A 12,148-nucleotide genomic window follows, 5' to 3' on the forward strand; every position below is an offset into this window, starting at 1 on the left:
ATCCAATGCTTGGAAAGGGTATGCTAGCTCGAGATACAAATTCAAAAGGCCGAAAGCCAAGAATGAACCATTTATATCACATACCGAAGCATCAAGCAGTAAGACTACTCATTCGACCAAAAAGAATGAAATGAAATGAAACGACCCCAAACCCCAAATCCAAGCCCAAGCCCAATTCCAAAACGGGAACACAAAGGTCCCATTCCATTTTTGCGCCGAATGCCCTTTGCCCTTTTTCGTGCCCACGCCCCAATGCAAAGCCAGTGCGGATCGATTCAATACAAAAAAATAGAGATGGTGATAGTGATAGGAGATAGAGATATAGACCTCAGATAAAGAGATAAAATAGGAAAGAATAACAGAAGAGAACCACCCACAGACAGATGACCATGAGACTATGTACAACTCGTGAATTCGTCATTAGGGTATGGTAAATGGTAAGCAGGGAAGAGGAAGAGGAAGGTTGTGATAATTGTGATTGTGATAGTAGCCATGGTTGATCACGGATGATTCGGTGATAGTGGCATTGGTGATGGCGAATGACAAGAACACGACAGTGTTGGATTTCACACAGCCCACCTTGTTAGCTCAGTAGATAGACGATAGGTATAATTTCGAAGAATCAAGCGCTTCAGGCCAAGAGAGAGGCAGGGAATGATCGCCCCTCTTAGGAGGGGCACGGAAGACCGATGACCGAAGACGGAAGGAGGGGGCTGGTCGATCTCTCATCAGAGCGAATGGGAGATTGATTGGGGCCCAACAAGGTGAGAGGTGACAGGTATACCTCTTTGCGATGTCAAATATCAACATCAGGGTTGGCGCGACGCTAGTAGGCAATAGCCTCCCCCGTGGCGGGAGCGCTTGGGTGAGATTGGCCCAATGCGAATAGTCTCCGATCGTCTGGGCGCAGTTTCTTTCTTATTTGGGAGCCCAATTTGATGTGACGTTTGTATGGTAGGTCTTCCTTTTTTTGCGGTTTTCTTCTTTTTCGGCTTTTCTGCTCTTCTTCTGTTGCCTTCTTGGGACTTGATTCATGGTCGTGGTACTACCGTCGCTTCGGGTCTGGCAGGGATGTGGTGGAGATCGGGACTACTGTCCATGAGATCAAGACATTGGCCCAAGACTAGATTTTTGCGTGATTAGGAGGTAAGATAGGTGTATTGGAGTATAGCGCAAACTCACCGGACAATATCTCTTCTTCCCAGATTCCCATTTGATAATCCACCAACCCGTGTGGTTCAAGTTGGTCGCAAAACTGAATTAGGTCTTTTCCCATAGTCTCCATGCGATCTCGTCGAATTAGGCTTGTATGCGCAGGTTGCTGACTTGTCGCAATCACTTCCATAACCAAATCCTTCTGCTTCTGACAGAGGGCTAGCCAGCATAAATTGAATTCGCTCCATAGCTTCAGACGGTCGGAGTACTGGATGCTATCGTCATGGAGGAGGCCTGTGTATCAAATAAGAAGGATTAGCCTCTCTCTCGCTGCATACACACCAAGGTGTCAGATAATTCATGCATGGTGCATTGGGGGCAAAAAGAGCAAGAAAAAGAAGGGCCTAGTTGAGAGTGTGACTTCTGTGCTACTAGGCGAAGACACTCATAGTAGACTGTAGACACTTGTTCCTCTGTCTTCTCCGGCGGGGCAAAAAAAAAAAAACAAACAAAAACAATAGGAAATATTGCCGGCGAAAAAAAAAAAAGAGTGAATCTTACCAAGATCCCGTGCATTGGTCACAAGCCACTCGGAAATTTCAATCAACGATCCTCCAGCCTCTACCAATCTTCCAGCTCGCGTTTGGTCAAAAGTGCGGCGCAGGATACGTTGGTATCGTCCGACGGCCTCCTCCAGGCTAGGCTGATCCGACTGCTGTTGCTGGGACTCTGTTTGGGGTTGATCCAATCGGTTCATGGACCCGGAACCGATTCCAGTGAAATCAGAGATCGGTGCAGGAACAGACTGGGTGGTGTTCGGGCGTGCCATGGGACCCGGTTGGTTATAAGGCTGGAGTTGCGCATTTAGATAAGGCGAGAGTCCAGCAACCCCAGACCCTGCAGATTCCTCTGGTGCAAAATACTGTGGAACGGCAAATTGGTTCGACAGGACATCTATCGCTGCAGACTGCCGTGTCTGGTACTGTGGCACAACCTCGAATTGACCTTGGGTTGGACCCTGCTGACCAAACCCGTACAGCATGGTAGAATCATATGGCGAGAAAGCAGCGGGATCCTGAGGCTGCGCACGCCGTCGCTGATGTTGAATAGCCGGCGCTTGTTGAGGTCGTTGAGCCCGTACATAGTCCTGGGGTTGGAAGTTCTGCAAGTCATTCGACTGCAGGGAACCGCCATGGAAGGGGCTGCCTGTGTATCCGTAGTCGTAGGACATCGGGACTTGCTCCGGGGGTTGCGACATCCCCGTTTGGTCTCCACGTGGTTGTATGGCCGGGTCAAAACTATCTGTTGCACGACCAGGTGCTCTGCGAGCGGCATTCCCAGACCGAGACATTGACCTTTCATTCTGCTTCATACGTTGATCGCCATCCATGAGGCTGTCCCAGGATCGCTGCAGATCAAGCTCAGCCCAATGCTTGGGAGACAGCGGTGGGCTTGCGTAGTATGCCAGCTTGGATGATTTTTGAGGGTGATTCCAGGAAATCTTTTTTTTTCCACGGAATTCTTCACCCTTTGGGGGTGGGGGGAAGATAGGAGGGAAAGAAAGGATGAGACGTGATCCTTGCGGTTCAAGTAGACATTCAAATCCTGTCCTCTGACGCAGCTGCGACACAGATTTAAGTAACAGAGAAAACAAATTATTGACACAATATAATCGAAAAGGAAAAAAATAATAATTAAGAAACAAAAAGCAGATGATGAAAGAAAGGGGAAACACCAGAAGTATATGTAATTAGGCAGGAAATCAGGGCAAAATCAGGTAGATAGAGATATTAAAAAGCTGAGTGATGGATCTGAAAAGAAGATGACGAGCTGATCGAAAGGATTCCAGTAAGAGTAAGATAGATAGATCAAGTATGTGTATAGTCCAGTCCTTGAATGGGTCTAGTATAGTATAAAAAGTGTATAAGAGTGGATAGTATAAGAGAAAAAGGGAAACATCAAGGGGGAAAACAGAAGAAACTAGGGCTTTTTCGGGCCAAGAGTCCAAAATATAATCAAAATGTTAAAATGTTAAAATCTCAAATCTCAAATATAAAACATTCAAAGCCCCAAAGTCATATAATATGATCGTCGATCGAGGATCGACCCCTAAACTCCATTTGGCGCTATAATCGGGAACCCAGTGCAATGGTTCCTTGGCCTCGGGATTTTGGGGGAGTTTTTTGACATTTTTGACATTTATTGGATTTATCGGATTTTTTTTAGGTCTATTTTATTTTTCATTTTATTTAGGCGTTCAGCTCTGAAGGTCAGGAGGTATAGATTTTTTTTCCTTTTTTCTTTTTTTTGCCTCTCTCTCTCTCTCTGTTGTTGATTATCTAGTGTGTAACACTGTCTATGTTGCCTGGGCTGATAATGAAGGAGAGTAAACATGAGACAAAATATTCTCCCCTTGCGTAGAATGTAGAAAGGGAAAATGGAAGGGAAAAAAAAAAGCAAAAGTCCCTAAAAAGTATAACTAAACGCAACTAAATGTAACTAAACGAAATAGTTAGCCCTGAAGTGACCAAAAAAAAAAGGGGATGCTATTTACATTCCGGGGAGATTAGCCGGGCAGCTGCTGGAACCTCGCGGAGATGCATGATACTTGAGGCTGATATGAGGATAACATAATGGCATAATAAGTACTCCGTAATAATGGAGATAATAATAGTATAATAATATAATAGTATAATAGTACAAATAAGAGCAGAAGTCATCTGATTATTGCATATTCTATACGGAGTACATTATACATGAAACTATCTAGTCCAATATATAAATCAATCTACTAAATCAATTCAAATCAACTCAAATAGTGGAGCATTGTTTGCCCGATTGGATCTGCAAAGGACGGCCACCTACATACGTCAGTTTCCTTCTCCTCGGGTTTCTGATTGCTCAAGTCTCAAGGGGGCCAAAAGCAATTATTCTTACTATGAAGTGCCGGACAAAGCTATTTGTTTACTGTTTACTGTTTACTCCGTACTCCAGACTCTTCCTATTTATTCCGTACCCTTCAGAAGTAATACCCTAATTGTCCCTGTCATATTCCACCCTAAACTGGATCCGACAATCTGGTTGAGATGGGGACAATCCACTAGACTATTCCTACGGATGCGACCTCAGAGATCCGGCTAGATTTTTTTTGTAGGTAGACATGTTTATACTTCTCTCTGACCCGCAAATGATCGGCTTACACATTAGCCTTACCTATTATTATTTAATCTACGATGTACACAGTACACACTCAGGCACTTGTGGTGAGGGTACACATTACTCCGTTCTTAAAATATATAGTATGTAATCAATATTGGCGACTCACAAGCTCACATCGAACCCGAAACAAAATAGCGTGATGCAATCTGCGGATGTACAACATGTGGAATAATCAAATTCTCTAACAAAAATACTAAAAGGAAGAAACTATGAAAAAAATAAATTAACCCATTGGGCAGACAGATAGACTCGCGTGTACTCAGACTTCTAGATCACTGTTCTTCTCGGTATGTCGCCCGCAACCAGGAGCCCGGCACGTTGGATAGACCAACCGGTAGCACAAAACACGAGGCTAGAACGAGGTATTAAGGACTTGGGCATTTGTAATGGGGCGAAAAAAAAAAGGAAATAATAAAACATTGTTATTGTTGAAACAGTCGCCATCGACTATATTCATATTACTGAATACTATACTATTATTGAGAAGCTATATATCCTCTTGCACCTACATATGTACATAGAGCCATGGCCCCGTTTCAAGTTTAGATATCCTCAAACACGTCAGACGAAACATGCATCAATATCTAATAAAATCTAATCTTAGAATCCAAACAGAAGCTTGGACAAAAAAATATCCCTATCTCACCCTTCCAAATCCCATGACAACCCAACAAAGGGACGTAAACCAAATCTCCCACCTGAAACACGACAAACAGACTACTGCTACCTACATCGGATGTTTTATATAGAGGGTAACTAGACCGAAAGTAACATCACACCCCCCCACTTCAATGTTCTTTCTGCCTTCTATTCCTCTTCCCTGTTATCCTAGCCTTCCCTTCCTCCCCTACCCTCGTAGATAATAAATTCTGATAAAAAATAGAAACCACCATTCCCTCGAGACAACAGTGCCTCGCCTTGTACGACTTCCACCTCGGACTGCAGACCCAGCGAATCCAGTGCCTCGGAATTCCGAAGTTATCGTCTCACCACGCTCATCCAGTCCGGTTGCCCAGTCAGGAGCACGGACGTCGCCGAGACGGGGGTAGTTGATGGTTGGGGATGGTGTGTAGAGATAGTGTGGTGGATATACATACATATTTGTACGTATGTACATAGGTACGGAGTAGTCAACGGTACGTGAAAGGTATACATGGAAAAAATAGGATTGCACATTGTCAGCCATTTCCACCGCGTATATTTATCCTATAGAATAAATAACGAAGGAATATCTAAGCAGAAACCCCGAAAAGATTACTGAAAAGATGTGACAAGCCGCAAATGCAGCCGAATATTCTTGTACATATACCCAAGTATACCTACCCAGATGCTTTTTTTGACCTTTTATCTTTACCTTCCACGCTTTATTTTTATTTTTGCATATACCGGCGTGGCCACATGCACAGCCTACATATGTTGTATGCAACAGGGATGAGACGGGAGCCAGGGTTCGGTTCGGGAGAACGGGAAGAACAACATAGAGCAGCAGAAACGATGAACTGGGGGGTGTGTATGGTTTGCTGCAAAAGATTAAGGCAATAATACGATGCAAGATACACCATCTCAACCCGCAAAGTGCTGGGATGAACAAGGATTTGTCGCTGTGGCTGTTCCTGTTACTCGACTCGTTGGTTGGGGTCATCCGGTCCACGAGACTGCGGTCCAGAAGGAAAGGGATGGTTCGAGGGAGAGAAACTGGCGTTTGCCGAGGCTAGTTTGCGCGGAAAAAAAAATCAGGGTTGGTCCAGATGGGAACGGAGGTTGTTGTTCATGCGGCTGAAACGTCAAGACTTTGTTTTTGGGTGTTGGTTGTTGGGAATGATGTTGATTGAACTATAGTGATATGAGGTAGGGACCCGGGTGTGTTGGTGATTTGTTGGAGGCTAAGTTGTTGAAATGTTGAGTTGAGCAGGGCGTTGTATAGTTTGTGGAAGGGGTTGCGGGTGGCTTATACTGTACTCTGATATACTTCCCCGGGTAGCATTATGCACAGCCATTGACATTGGGTGCCTGAGCTGACGAAAAACAGCTGGAAGAAAGACAACCGGGAGAAAGAGGTCATGGGGAAGATAATTTTCATAAGATGTGCTTCCCGTATCGGGGCAGAGAAAATAAACTACAAACACGTCGCTGATCATTGAGTCATGTCATGTCGAGAGCAAGAAAGAGAAAGCCGAGCACCAAGAAGAAACACCATTCACTGAATATATGTCGCCACTCAACCAGTGAGAAGGTCAATCATATTTGATCTGCGCCGAAGTCAGTACGAATACCTCCAATAAGATCGGATCAAAACATACTCAGTGTCATACTGAGGCTCACGTCTGTATTTTCCACCATATCCGTGAACTCCTCAAAGCTGATCTTTCCATCCTGATCCTTATCAGCCTCCATGATCGTCTTGTCGACGATCTGCTGCAGTTGCACGTCCTTGAGGTTATTGCCAACCATCATCTTTAGCACGATGAACAGCTCGCCGTTGGAAATGTAGCCGTCACGGTCAATGTCGTACACCTTGAATGCGAATCGCAGCTTCTCTTGCTTGTTACCCTTTGAGCTGAATGCTGATAGGCCGGTCACGAATTCCTGGAAGTCGACGTCACCGCCACCGTCTTCGTCGAAGATGGCGATCATCCTATCATAAGAGAGAAGGGTCAGGGACTACTCTTTGCATATATGTAGGTCGTAGATCACGAGTGTGGGGGTGTGGGTATGGATGTTCGGGGGAGCAACGAACCTCGTGGCGAGCGGGTTGGACGACACTTGGGGAAGGGAGAGGAACTCATCACGGTCGATAGTGCCGGAGGCGTCCTGTAGACTGTTTAGTATGCGAGAATATCTTCCGACAGTCTGTGCTGCGCAACCGACCTTATCCAGCTTCATGAAGCGCTTGCGCAGGCGATCCACTTCGTCCCGGTTGACTGTTGTCGCGATGTCAGCCCATAGCCCGATCCATCACCTTAACGCCTTATCCGACCGTGGAAAACGTACAGTTCGATGTAGACACAATGTTATCGAGGAGCTGGGTGGTACCGACGGAGCCTCGGCGTCTCCGCGCATCGTGCATCGCAGCAGCGTTGGGCTCATTGGGGGAGGGGGGCTGGTCCATGGTGGATGGTCGGAGAGGGAAATGAGATATAGCGACGAGGTGGAGCGCGGAATTATGTAGATGGGGGTAGCAGATGGAAGTTGTAGCACTAGTGGAACAGCAAATACAAAGAGCCAGATCAAAGTAAGACAGCAAAATAGGAGGCAGAAGAGTTGTTATTGCCAACGGCCCGGGGAATCTGATATCGCCCAGCCCCGCACTAACCGGATCCGGACAGGCAAGCGAGCCCCTGAGGCCGTGCACTCGGCCAAAACAGGCCATCGCCGGCTGACATTACAACGTCAACCCAACCGCTAGCCGTGAATCACCCCATCTTGAGTCGTCAATATCTCCCCCCTCCATCAAATTTCATCTCAAAAATACGTCTACGAGAAAGCGCATGAACAAACCTTTCTGCTGATTCCCATTTTACCCCGTCCTCGCCCATGGTCGTTGCCCTATCGCGCGTCCCGACGCTATGACTCGGTACGGGGGCCTAGGGAGGACGCGCCCTAAAAAGCTCACCTCCAAGGCATCCATCCCCGTTGTTCGGGAGTCAGACATCGATGCCATCGACGATGAAATCCAGAGCTCTCTACAGCAGATCGAAACCGGCGTCGAAAAGGCCGAGGAGTCGGTGAGTCCCTAATTTTAGCCTCATCCCTATCCCAATCACGTGATACTATCGCCAAAATGACACGAGATTTTCACCCCAATATAAAATGACCCGCGCTGACCTAAGATCGTCTTAGGAAATTCACCTGCAACGCGCAATTAATGCCACTGCCCAAGGCAAAGTAAATGAGGCACACATCCCTACTCCCGAAACCATTCTCAGTAATCTTCAATATGACGAACTCTATCCTCCCATCTTCTCGCAACCTGCGACGTACATTCGCTTCTCCTCGACTGTCGAGGATTGCTGCGGATGCCCGTACAACATGACAGAGGAGGACGATGTTTTCCTTAAGATCATGAACCAGAAGCGCGATCCATCTGCTGGTCGTTGCACGGAGGATATCTTCGAGGAGGTCATGAATTTCTTTGAGGAGACGGCGCAGATGAAGCAGCCGTATGCCTCCATCGATAATCCCCCGGTGTTGTCATTTGCAGAGATGCAAGACATGATGGATGCCACATTAGAAGATCCCATGAAGATGTTTGCGAAGGAGATATATGAGCACTGGAAGTCGCGCCGGATGGCTGTTCAAAATAACGCACTTGTGCCGCAGCTCAAGGTATGTCATTATCTCATGCAATTTGCCCATTCGGCATTGCTAACGTTGATATCCACAGTTCGAAACTGGTCAAGACACCGACGACAGTGATCCATTCGTCTGTTTCCGTAGACGCGAGGTTCGACAGATCCGCAAGACTCGTGGTAGAGATGCGCAGAGCGCTGAAAAGCTCCGACGTCTTCGCAAAGAGCTGGAAGATGCTCGCGAGCTCGTTGCCTTGGTGCGCCAGCGTGAAGTTGCTCGGAGGGAAATGCTCTCCATGGAGCGACACCTCTTCAAGCAGCGTGCTGAGGTCAAGGAGATGAAGCGCAAGCTCAACATCAAGGACGATGATGAGGACCTCATCAACCAAAAGGTAAGCATGGGTACTGTAATCGCTCAGTATATGCACATGCTAACGATTCCCCCACAGCCGAAAAAGAGAGTGCTCGATATGCCACCTCAACGCCCCAATGCTCCTCAACTGCGCATGCCTCTCAAGGCTGGGCAAGGTGCAGAGGATTTGCAATTGCTGGAGGATGTTCAGGCCGAGAAAGAGAACGAGATTCTGCGCGATATCAAGCAGAACATCACCAAACACATCAAGTGGAACGAGGGATACGTGGATCACACCCGTGCACCACTCTCTCCTTCTCCAGAAAGGATATTCGATGCGGTTACCTTCCGGCCTGCATTCACAGCACAGTTGCCCACTCCCCCATCATCAGAATCATCTGGTGAGATGGATACTTCCTTAGACGTCACTAGCCCACTCTTCTCCAGAGATAAGCTTGCATCCCATGCCATTGAACTGCACGATGAACCACACCGAATGCCATCTTTCCGACGACGAGTTGGACGTGGTGGGCGGTTGATGATCGATCGTCGAAACATGGGTGCCCGTAAAGTCGAGATGGATCCAATCAAGGCCGACCGGTTCAAGTTCGATCAAGAAGATTCCGACGAGGAGTATGAATATGAGACCGATGCGTACAGCATCCAAATCATGCAGCACCGAGCTATCACCATGGCAAAGGCGCGCGAACAGGCTGCGGTGGCTGCTCAGGCTCATGCGCAGGCGCAAGCACAGGCAGCCCAAGCACAGGCTCAGCGACGACTGCTAGACCAGAATGGTCAGCAGCCAGGCTCCATGGGATCGAATCTCGGACCAACTGCCGTCGCAGTGTCAGAGGCCTGAACAACTCTTTTCCCCTTTTCCCTCTTTCACAGCATTTGGCGGGCGTTCTCTTCGTGGCTCTGTTTTCCTCATCCCCTTCGTCTCTGTTTTTTTTTCTTCTCCTTTTACCACCCTTGTAGTTTTATTACTCCCTCATGTTTCGACGATTTCCGCGGGCGGCGAAAGATGGCTGGTTTGATGCCCGATTTCTCCTTTTTTTTCTTCTCTCGCGTTTCCACCCACCCCTTCTCACACATCTCTTTCTCGACATTTCGTTTTGACGCAGGTGCTAGCCACTCGTGGCCGAGCGCGTCTGCATTTGTTAGTGTACATAGTATCTTTTTCTCCCGAATCTCGGTGGTGTTGGCTGGTGTCGGGCAGCCTTTGTATGATGGATAACCGAAGTTATGATGCAAGCGACGAATGGGAGGGCAAAGAAAAAGGCTCAAAAACATTCAGAAAATCTAAAACAATTTAATCACTCGCAAAAAGCACTTTTCTTTTGGTTCTGTTAGGGTTCAGTAGAACAGACTGATATCGGCCGTAGTAAATGGAAGCGAGAGCAAAAGGCTTTCACACTCTCTGTGTCTTGAACTGTCGCGAATCACCACCATCGCCATTGGCAGAACGTTTCAATGAACCGGAAGTAGCGGGCTGCAGCATGCCCAAGACCGTCTGCAAGACCTCCTTCTCGCCAATGCGAACCTGCAAGGCCATCCGTACGCGACGAGCCGCCTCATCCACGTCACCAGTTTCAGGCAACGGAGAAAGCGAAGCCCTGAACTGGAGATCCGAGGCCAGAGACGTAGCGTATTGCGCCTGTCGCTTTTGTAGCGCGCTGATCAAGATAGCGGTCGCATTGGTGTCCAAGACCGGTTTGGGAGCCTTGTCCTTAGACACGCGCTGCTTGAATTCCTCAGGGGAAAGAGCCAGCGTAGCCAGAAGAACCACTAACTCGGCTGGTAGAATGTCTCCCAAAGACGGATTGGCGTTGACGGGTCTGGGGATCACATAGCCGTCCTCAAGGATGTCGAGACTTGAGAGGAACTCCAGTCGGGGCTGGGACTCGGGATCTGCGTTCGCAAGTCCTGCGGCTTCGCAGATGGTTTCCAATGATAGCTCAAGCACGTCGTAGACAGCGTAGTTATCGGTAACGTAGCCGTATCGGCGGAGGAGATCTGCGCGGGGGATCTCTCCGTAATCATTGAAGATTTCCTCGCCTTGTTGAATTGGCTTGATTGCCTTCATGACTAGGGCACCTTCTTCCTGGTAGAGACGAGCCTGATGAAAGCGGGTTAAAAATTGGGGTCGAAGAAAAATATCAAGTCCAAACTCACGTTGTTTCGGTCCGCATCAGCGTTAAGCAGATCCGCGAGCGGGACCATACCCTTAGGCAGCTGCTCCTCCTCTTCGTCATCAGTCATGTAGCTCTCATCATTAGCTTCTCCCTCATCGTCATCGTCCTCAGACTTTTCGATGTCAAAGGCATAGGCCATAATGAGGGATCCCATGACGTGGCCCACTTGGATGAGGGCGGCGTCACCAGCATCGCCCTCCCAAGACGCAAGACCAGGAGGAGGCGGGAAGAGATCGGGCCTCTTTGCCAAAATAGGAGCGATGGAATCCCTGATTGACTCCTCGGCGTTTGACCGACCAATCTTCTCAACGATGCTGCTAGCCTGCAGCTCCTGAAGCTCAGCCGGCGACCAAAACATCAGGGTGTCAAAACGAGAAGGCAAAACTCTGAAATACGGAGCCCATCTCGACTTTTCTCCTTGTAGGTATTCATACACCATGACCAGCATCAGGGAAAGCCACGGACCCATCTGCTCCTCTAGATTCTCCCCGAGCAGGGTCCTCAGCTCCGAGTTCTGCACGGTGAGAACCATGGCGCGAGGGATCGAGAATAGTTCTTCACCTTCCGGGATGTTGCTTTGTGCCACTATAGCCCAGGGAATATATTAGAGACTGATTATAACATTTATGAAACCTTCACTTTTGGGAACTCCGTAGACGTTTTTGTGTGTTCGGGGGATATATTTTTTTGGACACTTACCGACACCACGTCCAGCTCCAGTTGCCCGAAGATCTGCAAGTCTGATCTTAGGGTTGAGCTGCACACCGGGGCTGGCTTGCAGCCATGACATGAAGTTGTCAGACTGTTGTTGAAAGCCCTCGGCGTCGGGGAAGTGGGCTGTCGAAGACATGACGGGAGAGATTCCCTTGGGAGGGAAAAGAGGAATAGGGGGGAGGGTGTAGAACGAAGCCACAAATGAAGTGGATACCAGTAGG

At 48.0% G+C, this 12,148-nt stretch overlaps 4 protein-coding genes across 4 annotated transcripts; 1 reads left to right on the forward strand and 3 right to left on the reverse strand.

Moving 5' to 3' along the window:
• Positions 1 to 1,031: 1,031 nt before the first annotated feature.
• N7487_011915 (uncharacterized protein) lies at positions 1,032 to 2,623 on the reverse strand (the record flags this gene model as incomplete). Its single annotated transcript, XM_056879645.1, has 3 exons — positions 1,032 to 1,123; positions 1,183 to 1,449; positions 1,717 to 2,623. The coding sequence occupies 3 exons, from the start codon at positions 2,621 to 2,623 to the stop codon at positions 1,032 to 1,034; spliced, it is 1,266 nt and encodes a 421-aa protein (XP_056724964.1).
• Positions 2,624 to 6,612: 3,989 nt separating this feature from the next.
• On the reverse strand, positions 6,613 to 7,483 carry cnaB (calcineurin regulatory subunit B; the record flags this gene model as incomplete). Its single annotated transcript, XM_056879646.1, has 5 exons — positions 6,613 to 6,623; positions 6,675 to 7,009; positions 7,112 to 7,185; positions 7,243 to 7,295; positions 7,366 to 7,483. 5 exons carry the CDS (start codon positions 7,481 to 7,483, stop codon positions 6,613 to 6,615), a joined length of 591 nt encoding a protein of 196 aa, XP_056724965.1.
• A 457-nt stretch (positions 7,484 to 7,940) lies between these two features.
• Positions 7,941 to 9,877, forward strand: N7487_011917 (uncharacterized protein; the record flags this gene model as incomplete). The annotated part of the gene is made up of 4 exons (XM_056879647.1): positions 7,941 to 8,099; positions 8,215 to 8,700; positions 8,759 to 9,055; positions 9,113 to 9,877. 4 exons carry the CDS (start codon positions 7,941 to 7,943, stop codon positions 9,875 to 9,877), a joined length of 1,707 nt encoding a protein of 568 aa, XP_056724966.1.
• A 552-nt stretch (positions 9,878 to 10,429) lies between these two features.
• On the reverse strand, positions 10,430 to 12,141 carry N7487_011918 (ribosomal lysine N-methyltransferase; the record flags this gene model as incomplete). The annotated part of the gene is made up of 3 exons (XM_056879648.1): positions 11,913 to 12,141; positions 11,194 to 11,798; positions 10,430 to 11,137 (listed from the first exon to the last, which is right to left on the reverse strand). The coding sequence occupies exons 1-3, from the start codon at positions 12,061 to 12,063 to the stop codon at positions 10,430 to 10,432; spliced, it is 1,464 nt and encodes a 487-aa protein (XP_056724967.1). The 5' UTR covers positions 12,064 to 12,141.
• Positions 12,142 to 12,148: the final 7 nt, after the last annotated feature.

Source organism: Penicillium crustosum (assembly GCF_028827405.1).
Source record: "Penicillium crustosum strain IBT 35664 chromosome Unknown utg000005l_segment0_segment0, whole genome shotgun sequence".
Classification (NCBI taxonomy): domain Eukaryota; kingdom Fungi; phylum Ascomycota; class Eurotiomycetes; order Eurotiales; family Aspergillaceae; genus Penicillium; species Penicillium crustosum.